Source organism: Macaca nemestrina, chromosome 7 (assembly GCF_043159975.1).
Source record: "Macaca nemestrina isolate mMacNem1 chromosome 7, mMacNem.hap1, whole genome shotgun sequence".
Lineage (NCBI taxonomy): Eukaryota > Metazoa > Chordata > Mammalia > Primates > Cercopithecidae > Macaca > Macaca nemestrina.
In genome coordinates this window covers 87410243-87436690 of record NC_092131.1, presented here as the reverse complement: position 1 = coordinate 87436690, position 26448 = coordinate 87410243, and the positions used below count along the sequence as shown (strand labels likewise).

The window sequence follows — 26448 nt, the reverse complement described above, 5'->3', positions numbered from 1 at the left end:
AATATTCCGCATTTCTTTTCAAACTCTTTGGGTGATAACTAAATGTCTGAAGAGGTGACTATTTCCTGACAGAAGGGCCCAAAGAGAGGAGCAGGACATAGGTAGGCAGACAGACACAGGGCCCTGTGCCTCACGACACCTGTTTATTGGGGACACGACTCTGCAACAGGGATGACAGGAATCGTACCAAAAATAGCGACGTCTACAGAGCCCCTGATGGGGCTAGAAGGGTACAGTGCTCCCCACCCTCACCCCTTGTACAAAAATAAACTCTCACGCCTATGGACCAGCAAAGACTGGCAGAGTGGCTCCTCAACAGGGACACAAACCCTCTCTGCCAGCCCAGGGACCCCGTTCTTTGACCCTCACCTCTGCCACTTCTAAGGCACTGTGACTCCCTTGGGCTGGGTGGGTACCGCCAGCCCACCCTCCTACGCCCGCCGCCCCTTCCACCTCTGGTCCGCCTGGGGCTGGGATATGGGTCCCAAGCTGCCCCCTGCTGGCTTCTCTACCCAACTACCTCTAGCGCTCCCCCGCTCCGGCGGGGTAAGCTCACTAAGCTAATCGCCCCTGAGGGCTCACTACCGTTCTTGCCCCCCTAGCCCTGCCTCTCCGGGTCTGGACAGCCCGGAGCCCTCCTCCCCTTCCTGCGAAGGACTGGGAGGGGTCTCTCCTGATGGTACTCGGGCATAGGGCGAGGACGCGTCAGCCTGGGGTGGCCGGCGGCCCCTAGCCCGGCGGCTGTGGTGCACTTGAAGGTGCAAGGCCATGAGCTCTGGGGCTCCAGTGGCGAAAGGGCAGAAGAGGCAGCGGTGGAGGGCACCCCCCGGCCCGGCCTCGCCTCCCGGCCCTGCCCGCAAGGACAGGTCCAGGGGTTCGGCCTCACCACCTCGCCCGTTGCGCAGGGTCCTGCCAGGGCTGGCGGGCTTCCGACGGGACCCCGGCCCAGCACCGCTAGAAGGAGGCCGGGGGCTTGAGGCACCCTCCACCCAGGTCGCAGGCTGTGGAGACGGCTTGGCTCCAGATTGCGGGGCTGAACCCCGCTGGGAAGGAGGCGGTGGTTCCGGGGGTGGCCCGGGGCCGGCCCCGCTCCTCTGCTCCCGGTGGTGGCGCTGTAGGTGATACTTGAGCGAGCCGGACTGGGTGCCCGCGTAGTCACAGTGCGGACACTTGTAGGGCCGCTCGCCTGGAGAAAGTGGGTGCAAAAGGGTTACGGGGTCACGATCACTGCACGCACCCACCCGAATTTCGCCCAATTTAGAGACCTCATTCTCAGAACCAAGAAAGGGCACTGCGTCTCCCACCCACTTTGATTTAATAAAGGAGCCTCATTTCCCAAGTGATCTCATCCAGCCAAACTGAAGGCTTCGGAACAAACTTCACCTCCCGGTGTTTCGGTAGCCCTCGCCTTTCTGCCCGCCCCCCAGTCCCCTCTCCACGCCGGAAGCTGCCTCCCTCACCTGTGTGCACTCGCAGATGCACTTTGAGGTGATGTGCTGAGCGGAAAGATTTTCCGCAGAAGGGACAATCCTTGCCGGTGGCGCCCCGGCCCCCTTCAGGCCGGGTCCCTCCAACCAACAGCCCATTCTCTTCTGCAACACATATATTAAGAGGAAGTCAGCGGGGGCCTACACTCTGTCCAGGTCCCGTGCACCCACCCCACACCCACCCCATACCCACCCCACACCCACCCCATACCCACCCCACACCCACCCCATACCCACCCCACACCCACCCCATAGGGCTGCTTCCCCTCGGAGTCCAGAAGGAAACAAAAGTCTGAGGGGTTAGATTTGTTGTGACTAAAGAGTCAAGTGTTCTCAAATGATGGCAAAGCCTCCAGAAAAAAAAAACAAAACAAAAAAACTCAGAAGAAATAAAAGATAAGTTATTTTAAAAAGGAAGCTATGGGGGAGTGGCGGCGTAAGAGTCAGAGGAGGACGCGGCGTACCCGGAGAGCGGAGGGTCCCTACATACCCTGCGTGGTGGTCGATCTTGCCGGGGCCCCAGCAGAAGGGGCAGAGTGCCCCGGTCCCTCACCCGGGCGCGGATGCAGGGAAGCCAGAGGGCCCAGCGACCTGCCCCGGGCCCAGGTCTCCTCCTCGGCCTCCACCACCTCCTCTTCTTCCTCCGGCTCCTCCGCACGGTGCCGGCGAGCCCGGGCCGGGAGAGCAGAGGACAGCGGGCGGAAGCCTCCGAAGCTGCGGCCGGGCCCGGGCTCAGCACCCTCGCCGTTGGGCCGGCTCTCGCCAGCCCGCAGGCTCAGGTAGCCCAAGAGGCTCGGGGGCTCACGGCGCTCGGCCGGGGTGGGCGCCGGGGCCAAGAGGAGCGCTGGGCCCAACGGCTCATAGGCCAGCAGGCCGAGGTCAGGAGGCTGCGGGGCCCGGGCAGGCCCGGAGCCAGGCCCCGGGGCACGCAGTGGGCCCAGCTTGCTGGCGTGCACCTTCATGTGGTTCTTAAGGAACCAGGGCTCCTTGAAGCAGCGGCCGCACACCGGACACGCATGATCGAAGGAGGCCTTGTGCTTACGCATGTGGCCCTTGAGAAACCAAGACTGTGTAAAGCTCTGGCCGCACACTTGGCAGCGGAACTCTGGAGGTGCTGGGGGCTCCTCGGGAGCGACAGGAGCTGGGGTCGGGGTTGCCTCACGTTCGGGCTCGGGCTCCGGCTCCGGGACTGATCTAGTTTCGGGCTGGGGTGGAGGCTGAGGCTGAGGCTGAGGCTGAGGCTGAGGCTGAGGCGCAGCGGTGGTGGCCGCCAGGGGGCGCTCGGGAGCCCCGTGGGCCGTCAGGCTGTGGTGCAGCAGCTCCTCCTCCTGGCTGGAGCCGAAACTGCACAGGCCGCACTTCCAGGGCCTGTGCAGGATGTGCAGGTGGCGTTCGCGCTCCGCCGAGGTGCGAAACTTGCCTTTGCAGTAGGGGCAAGGGAAGGCGGAGGATGAAGGAGCCTGGGGCCGCGCCAAGCCCTCAGTGGCAGCGGTGGCCTGCATGCCCCCTGAGCTTCGGGCTCTCCCCAGTCGAGCCTCGCGTAGTAGGGCGCGCTCTTCCAACTCCAGCAACAGGCGTGCAGCAGGACTACGTGGGCGCTCGGGCTGGTGTGTGCGCAGGTGCGAGCGCAGCAGAGCCCGCTGCGCCGCGCGGTGGCCGCAGTGTGGGCACTGGAAGGCCTGGGCGCCTGGGTGCGCCCGCAGGTGCAAAGCCAGGATAGAGTTGAAGCGGAAGCGCTTCCCGCATACAGGGCAGGGGAAGCGCCGTTCGCCTGCACGACTCTCAGACCAGCTCACCGCTCCCATCCCGGGCGACCCTGCGCTCACGGCTGGCCCGTTGGAGTATCGCTGCAAATCCAGCTCGCCGTCGAAAGCCGGCGGCGACGGCGCTAAGTGGCCGCTCGGGGCGCGGGGACGTGAGCCCTGTGGAGAAAGATCTGCGTAGAGCAAAGGGTGAAGGTAGAGCTGTAAAGGAAGAAAGGGCGTCACCTCGAGGGCCAGGACAACACGAGGGAAGGTGGACTGGAGCCTGAACTAGGAACACACAGTGCTACTCACCTCGGGAAGTTGGGGGTGGGGTGTATGGGAATCGAGATGTCAGGACCAAGGAGTTAACTTCTAATAATGGGAGGTCAAAGAGAGAGAGAGGTAGGCAGGAGAAGGAGTATACAGTTGTAGGTACTTGTAGGTTGAAGCCAGAGCTTCACTCACCTCCATGGACCCCCTTCACATTCTTTGGTTCTGGGGAGTGCAGGGAAGAGGAGGAAAAGCTGCTAATGAAGGCAACAGGTGCTGTGGAGCTAAAGCAAGAGAGACAGATTTGGAGGAAGAGATGAGCCCTAGTTTTCAGCAGTAAAGTCACTCCCTACCCCCAAACTCTCAGCACTCTGTATTCCCAAAACCAATCCCTTCTCCCTACTTGCATCTTGAGGCACGAAGGGGCTGCTGTACTCAAAAACTGTACCTCTTGATTTGCCAAGCCTACAAGCCTCCCAAATAATCCAGATTTCTTCCCGAAATTCTACATTTTAAATGCATGGTCCAGAACAACCACAACTACCACCCCACCCCCTGGCGGTGGGGAAGACCATCACAGTATGCCCCTCTCCCATGTAGGTTGGGCTATGCAGTGTGGTGAGCAAATGGGGTGGGCTTGCCATGCTCCCCAGTTATCCAAATGGGATCAGTTGCTCTGAGACCCCTAACTGACCAGCCAGCCAAACATCCTTCCAGGTTCCACAGTGCTTCCTTCTGCCCTTACCCTGTCTTTCTGTCTTTCCCCCCTCATTCTCCCTCCCTCCGCCTGGATTCCTGATCCATTCATTTCCATTCATTACAGAGACTCATTCATGCATGGGAGAGAAACACCTCCCAGCAGCAGAGTCTGAAGACAGACAGAGGGGGAGGGGCATGAGGGGGAGGGAGCCAGAGGGAGAGGGAATGAAGAGAGAGTTGGGGGAGGAGTGGAAGTTAAGGGGCACAGCTAGCCTGGGGAAGGGGCTAAAAACTGCAAATACCGTATAGGATTCATCCCCTTGTTTCAAACCTTGGAGCCTGCAGTATGATGGGGCATCTGAGCCCCTTTGTCCAGGGCTGTTCCGAGGCAGGCTTTCCTCCTCTCTGCAGGGGAGAGGCTCCCTCACACAAGAGGAGGATTACACTGGCTCTGAGCTCAAGAGGCTGGAGTGAGGGACGGGGGGCGGGGCTGGGCCATCTGCACAGATAGGGACTCAGCACATGCTCTGAGCAGGAAGGGGTTAAAATTCTCCAGGCTAAAATTCCCTAGGCCTGGGACTTGCAGAGCTCCAGTGCTGGGGAAGGAGATCATTGAGAGGAAGAGGATGGGGGGGGGGGTGCTGATCCTAAGCTGCAGAGGAGTTTAGCATGAGGACTTAGAAGAAACCCCAGAATCAAGATTCATGGAAATAGGCCTGGGAAGATGACCAGGAGTCATCTAGTCTACCTTTCTGCCTCATACAGAGAACGGTATCTGGTCAAGGCTAAATGAATGTGGGCCTAACCATATTTTTTTTTTTGTCTAAGAAAGAATATTTGAGATATAAAGAACTTCCTTACAATAGGCATCACGAAACTGAAATGGGTTACTGAGAAAGAAAAAGATGCAAGCACTACTTTGCCTAAGGATCTTTAATAGAAAAGAACTGGGCCAGGAGTCAACCTGCCTGTCAGCAGAGAGAAAAGGCTCTGGAGGTCCAAGGCTTCTTTAATTTTTGACATTTAGTGGATGTGGTAAAACTCCATGAAGGGGCAGGTACCTGTTACATGTGGAATCGGGGCTATAGGATTATTATTAGCAGTTATTATAATTAACAAAGTGTCCTTGTCCAAGGGTCACCAGACGACCTCCACTATCACTTAATATGTGTATTTCTGTAGCTTCAAATTAGGGCACCCACTCTCATCCTCTGGATCCTTTCCTGGGACTAAGAGCCTAGCTAGGCTTATTGAATAGTGCCACAGAAGGTGAATTAGAATAGGACTGAGGGGTACAAGGCTATTGTAGGCCTAGTCTGAACATTGATAACCCTACAACCCTTACTAAATCACTTAACCTCCCAGTTTACTCATCAGTAAAATAAGGGGATTGGACTAATTTATATTGTTAGTCCCTTCCTGCTCAAAAAAATCTGTGGTTCTAAGTCATAGAACTCTTTTGGACCCCAGAGAGATGTTAAAACAAATGGTCATCCCTTCAGTACCATGGAGAGTGCAGTGGGCTACCACAGAAGCCACTTGGGCCACCTCAGTACCATAGATAGAGCTATGAGGTGCTAGAGGGGCTCTTTGCCATTTTAGCATCACAGATACAACACAGAAAAGCTAGAGCATTTTTTTTTTTTCGTTCCTATCTGAAAACCATAGAAAAAAACCCAGTGGTACCAGAGGGATTATTTTGGCCTTTTAGATGTCACTGAAAATAGAAAGAGCTAATAGAAAATAGATGTAACTAGAAGAATTTTAATTAGCTATAAGGAGCATCCTGACAGTTACAGTTTGTACATCCTGGAATGAGTTACTGAGGCATCATATTTGGGTCCATCACATTCTGTTGCTCTCCTGGGGATTCCCGGAACATCCTGGTGTACAGCCAATCTGGTATATTCAGAGGAAGCAGATGGTGGAGGCGGGGGGGCTGGGAATACTGCATGGTCATAGCTGACTAACCTATGGGCACATACTCTCATTCTGAGAAGATTCTAGGGCCCATAAAACTGTCTGTAGGATAGCCAGCAAAATCTCATAGGAAGCTGGCCTCATATCTGAGGCAAAAAGAGTGGGAATAGGGCAAAGCTTCCTATCCCAAAACAAAACAACAATAAACCACTTTGCACATAGCAGTTTCCAGAACAGAAATAGAGTGATATACAAGAAGGCCCAAACTGAAGCTGAATTCCCCAGCAGGGAAAGTTTCCCCAGAAGGTGGCCTAAAATCAACAAAACTCACTGAGATACCTTCCTAGGCCCAATCAAGATCTCCTGAATCATCTCCATATCAAACCAGGTTCCAGATACCTGATCCCATGATTTTTTTCTCAGTAGGGGAAAGAACTGCCTTGGAACCGAGGTCATGCATATATTGCCCTGGACAATAATCACAGAGTTTTCTATAGTCAGGCCTTAAACACCATCCCGAGACTTGGCCAGACAGCAGCACTGACCTACTTTCCACCCCCACTGGGAATCAGGGGTTATCTTGCCCTTATTTGGATTCTGTAAGGATGAAGGGCCAGGGATAGGTATCAGAAACCTTTCGAAAGCAACAGGCCAATTATCCTTACATGCTGGGGCAGTTGGTAGGGAAGTGGGTGTGGATCACTAAACCTTACTCAGTAGAGAAGGATGGAATGGTTGGTGAAAAGACTTAGAAACAACAAGGACAGGTACATAGAAGTATTTGCTAAATGGAACACAAAGACTGTCCCTCAAGTCTTGTGATTCAAAAGTTTTTAGGGTCAAAGTGTAAGGAGCAAGGGTTCAGGACTTCTGGCGTCCAGTTGTAACTGCCTCTGGTCACCTCTAACACAACAGTTTTCCCTCTTGAGAATCCTACACCTCCCGAATCTGCTAACAATTATGATTACCACTGCACTAGATGGGGTTAAAAGCAAAGGGAGCTTCTAGGGCGGTCTACAGTCAAGACTACCTTGATCACACACACACACCAGTAGTTCACTTTTATGGTCTCCTCTCCATGGCCCTCTGAACCTCACTGCTCAGATAGCTCCTCCAAACCCACTCCACTCTGCAGCTCGCCAGCCTTTTTAGACTGAGTTCTTGGTAAAGCCTCCTTCCCTGTGTCCTCACTTTCCTGAGTTGGAGACATGGAACCTCAGCCATGGACTCCAAAGGTACAGCAGGAAGCAAGAGGAAGGCACACCTGCTCACCTGCTGCCATCCCACCATGGGGAATCTTATCCCAGAGGCATGTCCTAACGCAACCCCGATTTTGATTTTGAAAGTTCTGGAGGACCTGGGTTTGGGAACGGGGGTCATGTAGACAGCCCTAAGTCCCTTTAAGTAGAGCTGACCCTAGAAAAGTCAGTATTAGCACCCACGTGAGCCTCAGTCCTCAGACTGGGACGTAGGGGTGACCAAGGGAGCCTCTGGGAAAATCCCCCTCCCAGAAATAGATTGCTAAGTAGGGTAGGACCTGCAATCCTGCCCGAGAGGTTTTTCCAGCAGCACCTCAGACCCCTCCCCAGGAAGATAAGCCAGAAGGATGATGGGGGGCAGGGTTGGGAGATAGGGAGGCCAAGGCTCAGCTACCCCCGGCCAGGAGAACAAAAGCTGAGTTACAGCCGCCTCCGCTGCTGCCGCGGGCCGAGCTCTTTGTGACACTTTGTTTGGGACGCAAAGAGGGAAGCACCCCCCATCCTCTCCCCTCCCCCGCCACCCCGTGCTCCCGGAGAGTTTGGGCTCCTTCCCCCTCCCCCACCAGCCCTACCTGGGCCGGGGGTTGAGGGGTGCACATCCACTCAGGCTCGCGGCTCTGCCGCCCCTCACCCCCAGGCCCCTCGCGCCCTGCCTTCGGGCCCCTACAAAGACACCCGCCACCTCCCCCGCCACATCCCCCCCGTTGGCCCTTCCCTTTGGTGTCTGCTCCCCCAGCTCCTCCACCTGGCCCCCCCTTCCTTAGGGCCCCCCAGCTCTCCAGGCTTCCGAGGCCGCCACCCCCACCCCGCCCCCCCAGGAGCTCTGGGCGAAGTTTGCTTGGGGCCGAGCCGGCGCCCCTCCCCCGCCCCCGCCCCCTGCACCTGCTCCGAGCCGGGCGCGCTGAGCGGGCCCCCCCTCCGGGAGGGGGGGAGGGGGCCGGGGGCGGGGGCCGGGTGGCGGACGGGGGGGCCCGGGAGTGGGGGGAGCGGCTACTCACGAGCCCCGGGCGGGCGGCGGCGGAGCGGGCGGCGGCGGCGGCGGCGGGCGGCGGGCCGGCGGCGCGGGCGTCAGCGTTACGTGGGGCCGGGGGAGATGCGCCGGGCCCCGGCCCCCCCGCCCCCGGCCCGGCCCCCGCCCCCTCCCCGGTCCCCCGCCCCCGGCCCTGGCCCGCATTGTGTGCGGCGGGAGGCGGCCTGGCCATTAGCATGCGGGGGGCGGCGCGGCGGGGCTGGGAGCCGCGCGGGAGCCGGGCTCTGGCTCCGGGGACAGGGAGCTGGGGACCCCGGGAGCCGCGAGAGGCGGCCGCCAGGGGCGGGGTGCGGGCGGTTTGGAGACGGGGGGCGCTGTCGGAGGGAGTAAGGGAGGGAGCGGGGGTGGGGCGCACAGAGGATTCCAACAGGAGACTGGAAGAGATTTTGAAAGGTCATCTCGTCCTTCCCCCAGCCTCCAAGCAGCACTGCCCCTCCCTCCCTAAACCCGGACATACCAGGGAAGGAGTTGGCTCTGCCGCTCTTTCTGCCCCAACATGCACAGACTCGGGAAGTTCTTCCTGGGGTTTTATCTCAAAGCCTCTCCCTTACAATTTCTGTCTCTCTTTTGGGGGAGGAGGAGGGGCGATTATAGAGATAGTTAATGTCGGCCGTATAAGAAACATTATTAAAGTTACTCTTCGGTCCTTTCCGTTCTTGATAAACAATTCCTGCTCCTTCCTCTCGAATTCTATTTTCCATCCCTCAAGTCACTTTAATGGCTCTTCAATACAACAAATATTTACTGAGTGCTTACTAAGTGCCAGGCACTGGGCTCAGCGCTGTGAGGGATGAGAGAGAAGTGGTACCTTCCTTCCAGGCGATTGTAGTCTAGACTACAAACTAGTAAGTAGTATACTCAGATTTATTCAATATTTACTGAATGCCTGTTCACCTATCTAATAGTTTATAATCTTTCCAATAACCCTCTATAATAAAATTAGTCCCCATTTACAAGTAAGAAAAATGAGGCTTCAGGAAGTCTCCCCAATGGCCTGCAGGCTCAGGGATCCTCAGTGCAAGCCCAACATCTCACATCGCCACCAAATAAAATCAATGCACATGGGAATTGAGGAGGAGTAGACACACAACAGTTTTCTGGATCTCTTTAAAACGTGACTCCCACTCCCCGGGAAAAAAAAAGTAGATACAGTGCCCCGCCGATGTTGGCACAGCACTGATGGGGGCAGGAGTGGCTTACAAAAGATCACTTGCCTCCCAGGACCGTGCCTCCTCTACTAACTTCTAGAGTCTTCTGGCGCAGTCTCCTCTTACCGTCAACAACAAGAAGTAATAGTGATGATGATCATAGCCACTAACATTGAGCACTTGTGTGCCAGATACTGGGCTAAGCTCTCTTCCATGCTGAAAGCAACCCCTTGAGACTGGTATTATTAACTTCCTTTTATAGATAAGGGAACAGAGAGATTAAGCAACTTGCCAAGGGCACCCAGGTAGACCTGGGATTTGTTTTGATCTATAGACTATATTTGGGCCCAGCTGGTTGTGCTTCTGACTGTAGAAATGTGTCCCCAGCTCACCTGCTGAATAACACCTTTAGTGTATGGGCATCAGGCTTATCAGTTTGACCTCATCAGCACCACTAATAGTAAGCACCCACCCTGAATCAACAACTCTTCATAGTCATATTGTTAGCCCCCTTTTATCAGTGAACAAACTGAGGTTCGAATAGGTAGAAAAACGTATCTATCAGGACACACACAGTGGCTCACACCTGTAATCCCAGCAGTTTGGGAGGCCAAGGAGGGGAGATCACTTGAGCCCAGGAGTTTGAGACCAGCTTAGGCAACACTGTGAGACCCTGTCTCTACAAAAAATTTAAAAATTAGCCAGACATGGTGGCATGTGCCTGTGATCCCAGCTACTTGAGAGGCTGAGGCAGGATGATTTGAGCCCAGAATGTGTAGGCTACAGTGAGCCATGATCATGCCACTGCATTCCAGCCTGAGTGACAGTGAGCCCCTCTCTCAATAATATAATAATAACAACAATAATAATAATGTATCCAAGATCACACAGATGGAGAAGCAGCAGAGCTAAGATTCCAGTCCAGGTCTGTCTGGCTATGAGGCACCTTCTCTCTCAAAAATATTAATTGTTGCAACAGCATCCTTCCAAGACTCACTATTTGAGGACCATCTTATGTATACATATATATGTGTGTGTGTGTGTGTGTGTGTGTGTGTGTATCCAGTTGCAGGTTATCATTGAATCAAAAACAATCCCCACTATAAACAGAGTCCCCCCATCCATTTAGTCAGTGTTCAATTCAGAGTAAAACCTTCAAGAAAGAAGGGAAGGGAGACTGTCCAGAAAGTGAGAGGCAAGAAAGCCACTGGAATTTAACCTTACCTGGTCTGGGGGCAAAGCTTCAAGTAGTAATGACAGGGGACCAATCCAGACAGAAAGTAGGATCTCTAAGGAAGGACAAATAATTTGAGGAGGAAGCCAAAGCAAGAAGTAAGATCATGTGGAAATGAGGGGGATTGAGGTCCAGAGTGATAGTGTCCATGGGAATGAGGTAAGTGAAACCAGAAAAGGAACCCAGGATGGGCAGAAATGCGGGTAATGAGAAATGGGAACAGAGTGAGGCCAGGCTAGACATCTTGTGGAGCGAACTGAGGCCGGTATCTACCCAGGGCCACTCCCTAGATCCTTAGGCCTTCATAGAAACCTTTGCCCCACCACACCCCATCCCTGACAGCCTTTCTCTGCCAGGACAAGTTTGTCGTCTGCTCTGAGCTATCAAGCCCCTTAGGAGACCTAAGACCCAGCTGGGTCCCATCCCTTTGGAGTTAACTGCTTCAGACTAGGTAGGTGTGAGGACCTGGACCTCAAATCCCTGGATATTGGGAGTGGGCAGAGGTATAACTGAAAGATATGTTGTTGAATGTCCTGTCTCCTAATAGATGGAACCTATAATGTATTTTTCCCAGCCTAGGAAGCACCTAATTCTTGTGGGCAAAGGAGCCATGGAAGATAGAGCTGGTCAGCAAGAGCAGGAGAGACACAGCCTCCGTCTGGAAAAGCTACAACATTGGGCGAGGCACAGGCAGAGTGGGCACCTCTTGGTGCTGGCGGTGAGGACAGGCTACCCCATCCCAAGTCTCAGCATGTCCACTTCTACCCAATTCAATTCCATCCATCCATCCATCCATGTTAAGTGAGCACCTACCATGTGCCAGAAACTGTGCTAGGTTCTGAATGGGAGGAGGGTAGAGGAAAACATAGAAATAAACAAGGCAAGACCCTTAATCTCCAAGTAGCTTCCATCTTGTGGGGGAAAACATACAGGTAAGTAACTAAACTACAATATGAGGCAGAAAAAATTAAATGATACTTATTTTTTAATGATCACTTCCTTCCTTGCTCTGGGTTGACTGCTTTCCTCTACCCTCCATTCAATCCCATTTCCTGATCTCTAAAGAGGCAGGAGTTATGAGAAGGGAAGAGAATCCCTGACAGTTTCTCCTCAATTACCCTGCCCTTACCCCAGGTGAGTCAGCTATGGCTGGCAGTGGTTGTGGTGCCCCTTGCTGTCTCAGTCACCTGCCTGAACTCTGAATGTCACATGGCCACAGCGCTGCCTCTTGGGCCTGGAGCCTCAGTAAGACCCACCACAAGGGAGGGTGGAAGGTCCCAGGGCCCCTTCCTAATGGGACCAGAGCTCAACACTTGCCCCTCTCACCATTCAGGGTCTCCTCACTGGGACTGTTACCCTAGAGCTTCGCAGAGCACCCCGCCTCTGGAAGGTGAGAAGGAAGAGAACGCAGCACTGTCCCCCCACTCCCTAAAACAGACACCTACAACCCTCAGCCTAGGAAGTAAGTGGCTAAGTGTTGACTCATCCTCTCAGCTGTCACCACTCACTGGCCTCAATGACTGAGGAGGGAAAGCAAAAAAGTTAGAGGGCTTATGGCCCTGTTTGGAGGCTGAGAAACCGAAGCTGAGTTTTGTCTTCAGCTAGGCTGCAAGTGGGGATTGAGGTTGGAATGACTCCCCTAGGCTGGGCAGGGCTGAGCTGGCTCACTGGCAGGTGCGGGCCATGATGATATTCAACACCTTCAACTTGATCTTGGGTTTCATCGTGGTGGTGGTCGAGGTGATGAAGACAGCCTTGGGGCCTGCCCCAACTGCCTCCTCCCAGGTACTGGTGAATGAAGGAGAAGGTGGGAGGATGAGGAGGCAGGAGGAGGTGAAAAGGGAAAAGGGCAGGGGCGAACAGGTGCGGGGTCCCTGCATTCTCAGCCTTGTCTACCTGCAGCATGCTGGCTTGCTGGTGCTGGAGCTCAGTGCTGAGGCCTTCACCCTAGGGGGAGTGCTGGTCTCAGTGCACGCCCTATTCTTGCTGAGCCAGAGGAAACCAGGATGCTGCAGGAGCCAGAGTCTGCACTACCAGGAGCTGCAGGAGGTATGGGGGCAGGGAAGAAAGCATGAATAGCTAGCTGCCAACTAATTTTTCCACTGGCTATCCTGGTCAGTGGCATTTAACGGAAAACAATGGGGCAGGAGAGAAGAGGTCCTAGAATGAAACTGATTGGCTTTCTCTGGCTTTGGACATTTCTCCCCTAATGGTGGGTAAGAGGGAATTGGGAACCCAAATGATTGAGGTTAAAAGAGTGGGAAAGCATTAGGAAGCTGCCTAAATATTGGCAGGACTATGGGAAATAGGATAAAAAATTGGGCAGGAGGAAGCAGTTGTTTCTGTCTGGGGTTTCTCCTTTCTCACCTCTACAATTTGCTCACACCTGTCTCTGGTTTTCAGGGCTTCTCTGAGTTGGAAGAGGTTCCTGGTTTGGAGAATGGTCCCACGGTGGCCAGCACAGGAGCAAATGAGAGGGCGGGACAGCGGGAACAGACACGTGCTGCTCTCCTTCCACCCTGAGAGAATGCTCTCCAGACATTCCTGCCCCACCCCACCAAACTCAGAAGCTTGCTGGGATCCTTTGAGTCCAACAGGAAGTCCGGGAATGCCTTCAGTTTTCACTCAGAGCAGGCCCTTTTTGCGTTCCTTCCCTGTTAGAGGAAGATATACCTGGACGAGAATATATCTCACCTACCACCTTGAAAAGCTGCTTTCTCCCTTCCATCCATATCCTCCCTGTCACCTCCCCATACAGCTTCACATCTGCCTCATCTCACTCTTTTTTTCTGTCCACTTTTCATAATCCCATCCACTCCAAATCCTGGACCCTGCACACGCCAACTCCCTGAATCCAATTCAGGAGTGCCCCAGTTCCCCTTTCGATCCGTCTCCTTTCTGCTGCAGCGGAGACTACAAGTCCCAGGATGCCCCACTAGCCCGTGACCGGCCGGGAAATAAAGAGCCTTCTCTCTGCGGTAGGGGCGCTGTGGATGTGCTGAGTGACGCGAGGCGGGGAAGTCGGGGCCTAGCCTAGCGCTTTCTCGGACGCGACCACTGGCCCCGCGTTCGGGGAGGAGCCGGGCGGGCGGTCCTGCACTGGCGTGCCGCTCCCCCAGCCACTGCAATAGAGAGCTGGCTCTGGGTTCCCAGCCCTGCGCTGGCAGCTTCAGAGACTGGCGAGGGCTCGGAGCTGACGCTTGGCAGAGCTGGGGCTTCCCAGATGCTGTCGCCGCACCCCCTCGCAGGAGGGCCCAGGTCCGAAGTCCTGAGACTTGGAGCGCGCGCGAGAAAGGGGTTGGAGATGATGAGTCAGAAGCGCGGGGCCTTTCTCGTCCCCTCCCCTAGGGCCTGGGCGCTGAAGACAGGCTCGCTGGGCAGGCGGGTAGATAGGGCAGGCAGAGGGAGGGACGCTGCGACCTGCGTCTCTGCCTAACGCTTTCCCGCCTCTTGCGAGCACGCCGGTGTAACGAGCCCGCGCTGCCGCCACCCTTTATGTCCAACGCGGGAGCGGGACTGCGCAGGCTCGGCCTCTGGGCTGACCCGCCGACCTTTGATCTCCGCTGCGGTCGGGTTGCTGAAGTTCTGGCTGCGTTCAACCCCCACCGTTTACGACCTTTGCAAGTGTGCAAAGATAACAGGCTCGCTTGGGCTTGGGAAAAGCCCGGGAGAACTGGGAGTCCCAGTAGCAGCAGCAGCTGGGCAGCTTGCTAGTCGCTAGAAACTAGAAATTGACCAGAGCTGGAGTACCAAGAGAACTCACCCCAAATTCACATAGTGCCCGGAATGGCTGTTGGCCTCACACTCATTTTTGTTCCCACTTGAGAAGGCTTCTTTCCCTAGAGAATGCTGCTTCTCCCGGCCTAGCCAGGGCCAGGCACCAGTGAGGATAGAGCGCAGCCTGGCTGCCTTGCCTTGACATTGCAGTGGCGCCCGCTGCAGCTCCTTTCTGTTTGTGACACCTTGGAAGAGTGGTAATAATCTTCCTATGACAAGGTTAAGTGTGAGTACTAGTGGGTGGGGACAGTTCTGGGATCAGGCTCTGGAATGGAGAAAAGATCTAGGCCTTCTGCATTTCTTCCTCTCCCCTAGGGTAACTGCCAGAATAATGGAGAGCTCATGTGTGCAGGGCCGAGAAAAGAGTAATTTTCTTGAAAGTCAGAAGGTGGTGGTAGATGAGGAAGCTGAGGGAAGAAAATTAACAATTTGTTCTGTTTTCCAGGTTTTAGTGATGTGATCAGATTAGATATTGCATTCTAGTTCCTAGAGAAGCTTGATGACCGTGTAAATTAACCTCTATCAGTCAGATTAGGCTAGGCTCTGCTGTGGTAAATGCCAAAACCACAGTGGCTTAAAACCACAAAGGTTTGTTTCTCATACTCCGTGTCCAAAGTAGGCTGGCAAGGGGTTCTGTTCATTGCAAATGTTTAAGGTACCCAAGCTCATGGAGCGCCACCATTTTGAGATCCTACCCTGTCACTATGAAGGTTAAAGTTACCCACCCGCCCCCACTCTCAGAATGGAAGTAAGCATGAAGAATTCTTCATGGACTCTTAAATGCTGCCGTGAAGTGATACATTCATGTCACTTCCACCCATTCAATGGCCAAAGCAAGTCATATAGCCACACCCAACTTAAGGAAGGCCAGAAGGGCAATGCCTGCAAGGAGAGGGGAAGCAGAAATACTTCATTAAAAGAAACATAGTTGGCGGGGCTGGGAGGTTCACGCCTGTAATCCCAGCACTTTGGGAGACCAAGATGGGTGGATCACCTGAGGTCAGGAGTTCAAGACCAGCTTGACCAATATGGTGGCCGTCTCTACTAAAATTACAAAAATTAGGCCGGCATGGTGGTGGGTGCCTGTAATCCCAGCTACTCGAGAGTTTGAGACAGGAGAATTGCTTGAACCCAGGAGGCAGAGGTTGCAGTGAGCCAAGATCACACCACTGCACTCCAGCCTGGGAGACAAAGTGAGACTGTATCAAAAGAAAAAAGAAATGTATTAATAGTTTGTGGTGATTTTTGAACAGCTTAGCAGTTGAAATTTATCTGTTCCAGCAGTTATGCTCATACCTACTTCTTTGGTTTGGTTTCATGAACCCCTAAGTTCTTACTAGAAATTTTTCCTCAATAGGACTGGGACTCAGGAAACCTAGATTCTAATTCTGTTGCTTGGGCAAGTCAGACCTCTCTGAACTACATTTTGTTCACTTGGAGGTTATGGTAATAATATTTATTCTCTCTACCTTACTGGAGTATCAAGGCTAAAATAAAATCACACAAGGAAAAGTACTTTATTTATTTTTTTTATTTTTTTATTTTTGAGACGGAGTCTCGCCTGTCGCCCGGGCTGGAGTGCGGTGGCCGGATCTCAGCTCACTGCAAGCTCCGCCTCCCGGGTTTACGCCATTCTCCTGCCTCAGCCTCCCGAGTAGCTGGGACTACAGGCGCCAGCCACCTCGCCCGGCTAGCTTTTTGTATTTTTTTTTTTTAGTAGAGACGGGGTTTCACCGTGTTAGCCAGGATGGTCTCGAACTCCTGACCTCGTGATCCGCCCGTCTCCGCCTCCCAAAGTGCTGGGATTACAGGCTTGAGCCACCGTGCCTGGCTAGGAAAAGTACTTTAAAATTATAAACCACTTCAGGGGTTGAAAATAAATTGCCTGTAGAGGTTAAGAAGTCGTTTAAATGATAATTTCTTAAAACTCAAGAGTCAGTTCAGCTATAGTTCTTCAATCATCAGTCTGCATTAGATAAACATAGTAGGAATTCAGGTTTTGAATATATGTTACAGTTCATGTAGACCTTGCAAAGTCTAAGAGTCTTAGATTAAACATTAAATTCTTAAAACCTTTCTGATAAAACCTTTTTCATCATATCCCTCTAGGGCATTGGTTCTCAGAGAAGGGTCATTTTGTTCCCTAGAGGATATTTTGCAAGGTCTGGAGACATATTTGTTAGTCACAACTGAGGAGTGGGGGAGGTGGGAATATGTAACAATGGAAGGCGCAGTAGATGAGAAGTCAGATTTGGGATTTAGTTCCAGTGCTACTAATGCCGCCTTCCTGTGCATTATCCTCTGCCAGCTGCAAGCAAAGACTATTTGAAACTTGTGCTGTGTTCCTCATTATTCCCCCTCCACACTGCCTATTGCCAGAGTCCCGGGCTGCTCCATGACAGCATTCTGCTTTGCTGCAGTGATTCCCAGCAACCACTGTATCTGCTTCTTTCTTCATCAGTTTGGCAGCCTCTGTGGAGGTCACTCATCTTACTTGAATGAGAACTTCACCGAAAGAAGAAACTGACAAGGTTTCCGCTGACATCAGTTTTTAAAGGCCGTAACCCCTATCTATTCTTTTAAACATTAAAGAAATCCAGTTCATGATATGTGGCTTAATATGCAGCAGTGGCACATTGGTGGTTGGGAAATTCTCCATGTGAATACATTTTACCCTCATTTCTTTGAAATTCTGTCATTTATTCTGGCTTTTAATACATGAATATAGACAACTGACGATATTTCACAAATGAACTTTTTCCATTTCTGAATCTGCCTTTTGGCAAGATGGCTCAGGTTTCTTGTCCAGGGCTGTGTCCTCTGCTGCCATCTCGTGGCCTCTTGGCTGACCAGGTTGAGGTCTCATAAAGCGCCTTCCCTAAGGTAATGTCTTTTGGCAGTGGCTTAGTTAGAGAAAGACTCTCCTCTCCATGGTGTGGGGCGCTACCCAAGTTCCTTCTCTGCAATGGGTCCCTGAGGGCAGCAGCACACTCGGCCTGGCTGGAAACCTGGGCCTCACAATGAGGCAGGAGGTGGAGGGCCCCTCCTGGTCTTCTGCAAACCCTTGGGCCTCTGTGTCTGTTATGCAGTCCTGGCCAGGAGCCACCAAATTCAGTGAACCCAACTGCCCACGGGTAATTGAAGCTGAGCGCCTGCTTGGCCTGAAGAATGCAGTCTCTTGCCCCTTGCCACCTGGGGCTGGGATGCTCTTAATTTCAGTAAGAAATGAAGAGTCTCCCATCAGGTTTTGGATTCTAGGCCCACACAAAATGGGCCTAGAGAAGAAAACAGAAGAGTGTGTTGCTCTGTGTCCACACCCTTCATCCTAGCGGGCCCAGCCAGTGCTGCCTCAAATTTGACATTTGATTGATGGACTGAGCGGGACAGAGGCAGTGGTGTTGTCGCTGAGTCACTGTTTCCTATAAATATGACAAGATCTATGTACTACAGTGATCAGAGGTCCATCACCAGGGAACTGGGAATGTGAGAGACTGCCCTGACCTGGGCTGCGGCTGCTGGTCACTGAGCAGTGAGCACAGGAGGTAAGGCAGGAAAATGTTTTTAGTTGCTATTTTTTTCACTGTGAACGTGAAATATATGTATATATACAACTATATATATATACACACATATATAGTTAAAAATCTTCCCATTGCTAACAGTAATTCGTACAACTTTCCCCTAGTTGTGAGCCCCCTCTCCTGACTCCACCCAGTTCCCATAACCCCTAATCCCAGCCTTCTCAAAAAAAAAAAGGGAGGAGGAAGAGAGGAGGAGCAGAAGGAGAAAGGGAAGGAGGAGGAGGAGGAAGAAGAAGACTGCTTTTGGTGTTTGCTTTAACCTGATGTCCTCATTATAATTCAGAAGGAAAGGCCTGCTCATCTAATTTCCTAGGGCCTCAGGCCAGAGACAGCCATACTTAACAGGTAAATTGCTACTAGGCTGGCGTGTGTTGCTTCTCCTTAAAATTCAGATGCCATTTACTCTCATCTTCTGTTTCTTTTTATGTTTTTCCTTGTTTGCCTATTTTTTCTTTTTTCTGACTTATTTCATTTATATTTTGTGTTGCCTGTTTTTCCTGGATCCACTTAGCATCTAAATCTTTGGTTTATTTTTCTTATCAGAAGCTTTTCCTAAGTTGTGTCCAGAGTTAATGGATTTTCTTTGTTGATTCTTGACAGTTTTCCCTTGCCATTATAAAGTTTTCTTGTTTTTACCCAAGTCCAAACTTCTACAATATAATTTTGTTTGCTTTGCCTCTATATGTGCTCTCTTTATATATAAAGAAAATGCTATGTGCTCGCTCTTATTCCTTTTTTTTTTTTTTTTTTTTTTTTTTTGGAGACAGGGTCTGGCTCTGTTGCCCCAGGCAGGAGTGCAGTATTGTGACCTTGGCTCACTACAACCTTCGCGTCCTGGGCTCAAGCCATCTTCCCACTTCAGCCTCCCACCTAGCTGGGACTACAGATGTATGCCACTACATCTGGCTAATTTTTGTATTTTTTGTAGAGAAGAGGTTTCATCATGTTGCCCAGGCAGGTCTCCAACTCCTGAGCTCAAGCGATCCACTCACCCAAGCCTCCCAAAGTGCTGGAATTACAGGCGCGAACCACCGTGCCCGGCCTAGTATTATTACAGGCGCGAACCACCGTGGCCGGCCCAGTCTTATTCTTTATGTAAAGCTGAAGTCATAGCAAAGGAGAAAGAAATTATGCTTTTATAAACCTCAAATATAATTATGATGAAAAGAAATTGTTCTTTGCGTAACTAAGAAGTGAAACTGGGTCCAGTGGTTACTTGTTATAGAGAGGTCAACTTTAGACTGAAAAATAGAAACTGGACACCTTTCAAAAGATGAAATGCTTTCAAGTTGGGCTTTCAACCTCTGGATATGTTAGAGGTGTTTTGTGCAATAAACTTTATCATGCAATGACAGGTTATTGAAGCAAATATTCAAATATCAGCTGAGTGGTTGAATTAGATAACTTTTAATTTCTCTGCCAACACTCAGATTACATTAGCTTTTCAGCAGTGGTGATGTTTTTTAATTGACCCATCCATACTCTCCGATGTCTGGCCCTGGAGAAAATTGTAAAGTAAGATGCTAGTATTCCTCTAGTCCCTAGAACCGAGTGTTTCAGTCTTGGCACTATTGATATTTGGGCCAGATAATTCCTTTTTATGGAAGACTGGTGCATTGATTTGTAGAATGCTAAGCAGCAACCTTGGGCCCTATCTACTTGATGTCAGTAGCACCCCTCCCTCCAGTTGTGACAACCAAAAATATCTCTACACGTTGCCGGATGTCTCCTGGGAAGCAAAATTACTTCTTTCTTTGAAAAACAATGCCTTAGAAGGATATGATAAAGGTTTTAAGACGAACTTAATGTCTAATTTCTCAAGATCCTTGTACTTAAAAAGACCTACAAAGATCTACCATAACCAAACAGCACATCCAAAATATGAATTCCTGCCCTAGCTTTTTCCCCCTACTCCTCTTTTCTGAATTTTCTATGTTGTGTTATTGTTACCACATCAGGCCAATCTGGTTCAACTTTTATGTAGCAAAGTTGTGAGTTATTTCTCAGTTGCCATGGACCCCAGGTTGAAAGTCACGTAATCTGAGCATGTCCAGATGAACACATGTGCTACCTCAGGGGAAACCTGAGTGCTCAGACCAGGAAGGGTGGGGGCGACTGAATTGAGAAGCAGACACCGCATAACAGGATCCAGAATCCAATCAGATGAGCTCTCTCATCACCCCATGGCAGGATCCAGTCATATCATGCCTCCTGGCATCATGTCATTGCAAAATGCAATCAGATCACACCTCATTACCCTATGCTTATAAAACCCAATGCAACCCCCAGCTCAGAGAGACAGGTTTGAGCATTTCCTCCTATCTCCTTGGCAGTTGAATCATGTTGCTTCCCTGCTTAAAAGCTTTTCAGTCCTCCCCATCGCCCACAAGATTAAGTCCAAGCATTTTTAAATGGTGCATGGACCTCTGTGATTTAGCTTCTGCCCACTCTTCCAGTGTCATCTCCCATGTCCCCTCTCTTGCTTTTCACGATTTGGTGATAGCAGTTTCAGGGAGGTAGCATTGACATTTTTTTTTCCTTACCAGAGCTTTCTATCTCATCTGTTTTTTCAGTCTCAAGAGTACATTCAGCATAATGCTGAATTAGGACAGCATACAAAGGGATCAGTATCACTTCCCAACTCTGTTAACTCTTCCAATGAAGACACGCAAGGAACTTGGACACAGGAAGGGGAACATCACACACCGGGGTCTGTTGTGGGGTGGGGGTAGGGGGGAGGGATAGCATTAGGAGATATACCTAATGTAAATGACGAGTTTATGGGTGCAGCACACCAACATGGCACATGTATACATAAGTAACAAACCTGCATGTTGTGTGCACATGAACCCTAGAACTTAAAGTATAATAAAAAAGAAAGAAAGAAAGAAAGAAAGAAAAAAGACATGCAAGGATAATGGTCTTTTAACATACCAGGCAATTTTAAAGTTTTATGTTGACATTGAGAACATCTCACTGGTATTAAAAACTTCAGCTCTTTAAATGTATAATTTGTTTAATCAAATTGCACCTTCTTTTTTACACTTTGCAAGTATGGCGTAGTAAATACATTATATTTAATTAAGTAACTTGCCATAGTTTCTGTATTGGGGATATTAACATCATTGGTTGGATCTTTTGTTTTGTCATCTTGCTATTTTTCAGAATCTTGAAATAGCACATTTCCATGATGTCTATTCTCTTCAGTGCCTGTGGAAACATACAAAAAAATGTGATGTCTATTCCCCATTTCTGGTTTTCCTGACTCTAGATTAACAGTTGTATCTCCAGCGTTTACTTCTTGGATTTGTTCCTTGGTTGCACAAGCCTCCTCAATATTTTCTCCGAAACTGACATTTTCTTAACTCTTTGTTGTTAGAATATCTACAATTGTGTGTCACATCTCTTCAACAGGCTGAGCCCCTGCCAGAATGGCCTTCTCATAGATGGTGAGAATACTTTCAGTAGGACTTGGGGTTGGTTCAGTATGTGCAAGACATATTCAATATTTTACAAGATTTTTGGCATCTGGAATATTTTTAATCAGATTGTTCAGTGTGACCAGTATTTCTTCTTCTGGGCATCCTTCATTAGTTAGGTTTAGGCATTCAGAAAATGTGTTGCTTACCTTTTCAGTAAATAATTTTTGTTCATCTTCTATCATGGTAGTCCAAAAGGACCCAACTGGTTTTTCATTTTGTCCTTAAGGCTCACACTAGGTAACTATTCAGTTAGGAGGCCTTTTCAGCACTCTCTTTGCCAGCTTTCCACTCATTCAGATGAGCTTTTCTCTCTTCTGAGTTTTCTTTGGATTGAGTTGATCTACTATCAGCAGTTGGTTTTGCTATAGTATGTCTTCACTAGTCAATGGGTTTTGATTTTGCTATCAGTTTGGCATTAGACGATGAAGCACGAGCTGGGGGCATTGGCTCACACCTGTAATCCCAGGACTTTGGGAGGTTGAGGTAGGAGGATCCCTTGAGGCCAGGAGTTCAAGACCAGCCTGGCCAACATAATGGAGCCTATCTAAAAAAATAGGTTTTTTTTTTTTTTTTTGAGATGGAGTTTCACTCTTGTTGCCCAGTCTGGAGTGCAATGGCGCTATTTCAGCTCACTGCAACTTCTGCCTCCCAGGTTCAAGCAATTCTCCTGCCTCAGCTTCCCAAGTAGCTGGGATTTCAGGCTCCTGACACCATGACCGGCTAATTTTTGTATTTTTAGTAGAGACGCAGTTTCATCATGTTGGCCAGGCTGGTCCCAAACTCCTGACCTCAGGTGATCCACCCACCTGGCCTCCCAAAATGCTGAGTCACCGTGCCTGACCTAAAAAATAAATTGTTAAAACAATAAGATGAAGCAGGCCTGGCTACAATTTCACATGCTACGCTCCTTTTTTTTTTTTTTTCCTTTTTAAAACTTACTTTATTTTGGCAACCTCTTGTCCAATAGATCAGATGCTATGCTTATTGATTGTGCCTTATTTCTTTTCTATGTCCTGAGACAAACTGGTTTTGACCCTAGATAAAACTGTTTTTGATTGTAATAATTCTGTTTTATGAGACCTTTTCCTGATTGTAAACAAGGCTGAGGTTCTACCGATGCCTTCTTTCACAGTGTCCTGGGTATTATTGGATGACTTCTAATAAGAGATCACACAGACTTAGTGAGCACTACATTTGGTGTACCCCAGGTTACATTTAGTGTAACCTCCGGTCCTTGCACACGCTGTGAAAAAGTACACACTGTTGCACCTTGAGTTTTTGTTGTTTCAAAAAGTTCCAGGAAGAAGCAAAACAAAACCCCTTCCCTCCAGAGATGCCCTCTGAATTGGAGATGAATTTGGCAAACTCCCCACATTACCATACAAAAGTCCCACCCAAGGAGGAGTTTTTTGCCACTTTCTATTCATGTGATATACGAAGAAGCATGACTGATGACTTTAGTCCACCTCTACATATGATGACTCAGCTAAGCAGCCCAATACAAGCCCTGTTTTTAGCTTTGTTCCGAGAGGAACTGTTTTGGGAATTATCCCCAGTATTCTCCTTACTTGTTGCAAGTAATGAAATCCCCTTGTTAAATTTTCCTTGGTTGTGGTCATTGGACTGTCACTGTCCAAGCAACGGAACTCACCCATTGTGTGGGTAACACTAGCAGTCGTGTTTGAGACTCTATTACTTTTCACTGTTACGCTGCTGGTGTTTATAGGCTGAGGCTCTGTGGCTTTAGGAATAGTAATTGAAAATTTCTTTGTTGCTGCAGAACTCTCATCTTTGACTTGTAGAGGTTTTCTAAGGGAATTAAACTTAGACTGAACAATTTAGCCTCAATAAGATTCCATCACAGACTTCTTGGGCGTGTCAGCCTCTTGCTTTTGTTTTTCTGCAATCATATGTTTCTGTTTACTATTATTGTTAAGGTGAAATGTCTTATATTAATGTCATATGTTGACATTGGGGGTCATCTTCAGTTGGTAACAACTTCAGAGTTTGATTATTATCCTCAAATTTATGTGTGACAATTACTATAGTTGAATTGGTCAGTTCATTAGAAGGTTTTAAAGGAATACAATTTTTACCACCATTGTATTGTTTTTGCTTCTCATGAGTTTGTTGACATTTTCTTTACCAGCCATTTCTGACTTAAGTTTCAAAATATTTGTCTCTCTTTTTTTTTTTTTTTTTTTTTTTGAGACAGAGTCTCACTCTGTCGCCCAGGCTGGAGTGCAGTGGCATGATCTCCCCTCACTGCAAGCTCTGCCTCCCGGGTTCACACCATTCTCCTGCCTCAGCCTCCCGAGTAGCTGGGACTACAGGCGTCCGCCACCACGCCCGGCTAGTTTTTTATATTTTTGGTAGAGACGGAGTTTCACGGTGTCAGCCAGGATGGTCTCAATCTCCTGACCTCGTGATCCACCCGCCTTGGCCTCCCAAAGTGCTGGGATTACAGGCGTGAGCCACCACGCCCGGCCCAACATTTGTCTCTTCTTGGAACTCGTCCTCAAATGTCACCACTCTCTGGCCTCTATTGAGGTTACGCAGCTATGGTAGCCAACTTACAGATTCCAGCTCAGGTCTTTACCATTCTCGGATGCAAAAAGCCTGGACATTCTCTGATTTTCCTGTTTGTATGCAAAAAATGTTTTTCTTCTTAACAGATGTTTCTCGAGTCTTTGTCTTTTTCGCTCTTTGAACATGAATTGGGCCTTGGAGGCCACTGCAGGTCCTGGAATATGGCTTGGGTATTTGTCATAGTCTGAGGTGAGGGGATGCATCTCCAGCTTTAACTGCAGATGTAGGACTCCAGGCCACAGCCAGTGAACACCGCCTATTTGTTTTCTTGTGTAGTGAAAATCACAATTCAATATTGGGTTCCACCCATTTTGCTTTGACTCATACTGTTTCCTTAGTGCTACTCAGCAATTAGTGAAATAATCTCTGGTACTGCACAAAATATGAAATGCTTCAAGAATTTGCATGTCATCCTTGCTCACAGGCCCTGCTAATCTTCTCTGTATTGTTTCTTTTTTTTTTTTTTTTTGAGACGGAGTCTCTGCCGCCCGGGCTGGAGTGCAGTGGCCGGATCTCAGCTCACTACAAGCTCCGCCTCCCGGGTTCACGCCATTCTCCTGCCTCAGCCTCCCGAGTAGCTGGGACTACAGGCGCCCACCACCTCGCCCGGCTAGTTTTTTGTATTTTTTAGTAGAGACGGGGTTTCACTGTGTTAGCCAGGATGGTCTCGATCTCCTGACCTCGTGATCTGCCCGTCTCGGCCTCCCAAAGTGCTGGGATTACAGGTTTGAGCCACCGCGCCCGGCCTGTATTGTTTCAATCTTAGTATATGTGCTACTGAAGCAAGCACTAAATTATTTATTAATATGTATGACAGATTCCTCCATCTCATTCTTGCTTTATTCTCTCCCTCTACCTCCTTTTTTTTTTTTTTTTTTTTCTTGTTCTTTTTGATTATCCCAAGGATGATGATGATGACAGCACTGACTCAGTGATGGGCTAGGTGAGGGTCAGGGCTGTTTGTTGTACACACTAGTGAGATGGCAATAAAAAAAAAACTGTTCCCGGACCAAACTGAGGGTCGGGCTGCTATTTCTCAGGGTCTAATAATGAGATGCAGACGAACTGGGGAGGAAGAGAGTTGTTTGTTTGTTTGTTTGTTTGTTTTTTGAGACAGAGTCTCGGTCTGTCACCCAGGCTGGAGTGCAGTGGCATGATCTCGGCTCACTGCAACCTCTGCCTCCCAGGTTCAAGCAATTCTCCTGCCTCAGCCTCCTGAGTAGCTAGGATTATAGGCACCCACCACCACACTCGGCCAATTTTTTTGTATTTTTAGTAGAGACAGGGTTTCACCATGCTGGTCAGGCTGGTCTCGAACTCCTGACCTCAGATGATCCACCAACTTAGGCCTCCCAAATTGCTGGGATTACAGGCATGAGCCACCTTGCCCGGCCAGTGGAAGAGAGTTTTATTTCTATAACCGGTTACAGGGAGAAGGCCTGGAAATTATTGCCAGGCCAACTCAAAATTTTCCAGAGCTTATATACCTTCTAAGCTCTATGTCTATGTGTAAGTGTGCATTCGTCTAAATACATAAGTGATTTATTTCTTTTAATCCATAACTAAAGTCTGAGTCCTGAAGACTTTCCTCTGAAGCCTCAGTAAATTAGATTACTTAATCTAAATGGGTCCAGGTCTTGGGGTGATTACCCTTATCTTGCCTCCTGCTAAATCACAGAGGTTTGGGGAGTTCCTTCAGACCTCCAATAAACTTGTTTGTGGAGGCCTGGGGAGTTTCTTCAGACCCGCAATGAAACTTGTTTAATCCTAAATGGGTCCTGTTAAGAATTCCTTCATTATTTTGTCACGCTTTAAGGCCCAGGAAAGGCCTAGGCAAAACTCTTGATGGGCTTTTGCTAAATTCCAGCCTTTGTATAGAGCACTGGCTTTTTTTAGTTTTTAATATGTAACTAAACCAATCAGTCAGTACCGAAACAGTTGTGATAGAGGCCTGCATTAGTGAGACCTGGCCTGCCACAAAACCACGAGTCACAGTGATATGATGTCAAAATAACTGAGTTAAAAATTCTTACTTTAGCATATATATTTCTTACTTCCATTCTTTACTTAAGCTGTTGTATCCAGTCCTAGCCCCACGCCTGTCCTTCAGGACTCCCTCTGCTTAGTACTCACCCACTTTGGGAAGCTTCCCTTGGCCTTTCTGGCAACCATCATATTATGGTCTTCAATACTCCCTTAGTACTCTATACACAGTCTACACTTTAAA

The 26448-nt window shown here is 49.7% G+C and overlaps 2 protein-coding genes, 1 non-coding gene and 2 pseudogenes across 24 annotated transcripts; 1 reads left to right on the top strand and 4 right to left on the bottom strand.

Annotated features, from left to right (window-relative positions):
* Positions 1 to 102: 102 nt before the first annotated feature.
* LOC105496572 (zinc finger protein 219) lies at positions 103 to 14673 on the bottom strand. Of its 13 annotated transcripts, none has more exons than XM_011767105.3 (5): positions 14556 to 14673; positions 3698 to 3786; positions 1978 to 3409; positions 1461 to 1592; positions 103 to 1186 (listed from the first exon to the last, which is right to left on the bottom strand). In XM_011767105.3, the coding sequence occupies exons 2-5, from the start codon at positions 3701 to 3703 to the stop codon at positions 582 to 584; spliced, it is 2175 nt and encodes a 724-aa protein (XP_011765407.2). In that variant the 5' UTR covers positions 3704 to 3786; positions 14556 to 14673; the 3' UTR covers positions 103 to 581. The 13 variants fall into 13 exon arrangements, with proteins under 13 accessions (XP_011765407.2, XP_011765406.2, XP_011765405.2 ...); XM_011767104.3 differs by lacking the exon at positions 14556 to 14673 and adding an exon at positions 13160 to 13246; XM_011767103.3 differs by lacking the exon at positions 14556 to 14673 and adding an exon at positions 8868 to 9284.
* LOC105496571 (transmembrane protein 253) lies at positions 10670 to 14556 on the top strand. Of its 10 annotated transcripts, XM_011767100.2 has the most exons (7): positions 10670 to 11243; positions 11367 to 11510; positions 11927 to 12037; positions 12126 to 12182; positions 12467 to 12577; positions 12695 to 12841; positions 13196 to 14556. In XM_011767100.2, the coding sequence occupies exons 2-7, from the start codon at positions 11403 to 11405 to the stop codon at positions 13313 to 13315; spliced, it is 654 nt and encodes a 217-aa protein (XP_011765402.1). In that variant the 5' UTR covers positions 10670 to 11243; positions 11367 to 11402; the 3' UTR covers positions 13316 to 14556. The 10 variants fall into 10 exon arrangements, 9 of the variants coding, with proteins under 9 accessions (XP_011765402.1, XP_070956615.1, XP_070956614.1 ...); XM_071100514.1 differs by having other exon boundaries at positions 11372 to 11510; positions 12467 to 12841; XM_071100513.1 differs by having other exon boundaries at positions 12467 to 12841.
* A 4202-nt stretch (positions 14674 to 18875) lies between the features above and the next one.
* On the bottom strand, positions 18876 to 24402 carry LOC105496620 (cytoskeleton-associated protein 2-like; annotated as a pseudogene).
* LOC112429308 (cytoskeleton-associated protein 2 pseudogene) lies at positions 20154 to 22120 on the bottom strand (annotated as a pseudogene).
* A 196-nt stretch (positions 24403 to 24598) lies between the features above and the next one.
* On the bottom strand, positions 24599 to 24704 carry LOC112429312 (U6 spliceosomal RNA). Its single transcript, XR_011606323.1, has one exon. It is a non-coding gene; the product is annotated as a U6 spliceosomal RNA (small nuclear RNA).
* Between the last annotated feature and the right edge of the window lie 1744 nt (positions 24705 to 26448).

Excerpts from the sequence above, each read along its gene's own strand:
- LOC105496572 (XM_011767105.3), bottom strand. Across the intron at positions 1,593-1,977 it reads AAGATCGACCACCACGCAGG|AAGAGAATGGGCTGTTGGTT; the intron begins GTATGTAGGGAC and ends TATGTGTTGCAG. Across the intron at positions 1,187-1,460 it reads GCATCTGCGAGTGCACACAG|GCGAGCGGCCCTACAAGTGT; the intron begins GTGAGGGAGGCA and ends CACTTTCTCCAG.
- LOC105496571 (XM_071100512.1), top strand. The coding sequence starts at position 11,340 with ATGGAACCTATAATGTATTTTTCCCAGCCTAGGAAGCACCTAATTCTT. Across the intron at positions 12,183-12,466 it reads GAGCACCCCGCCTCTGGAAG|GTGCGGGCCATGATGATATT; the intron begins GTGAGAAGGAAG and ends GCTCACTGGCAG. Across the intron at positions 12,842-13,195 it reads ACTACCAGGAGCTGCAGGAG|GGCTTCTCTGAGTTGGAAGA; the intron begins GTATGGGGGCAG and ends TCTGGTTTTCAG.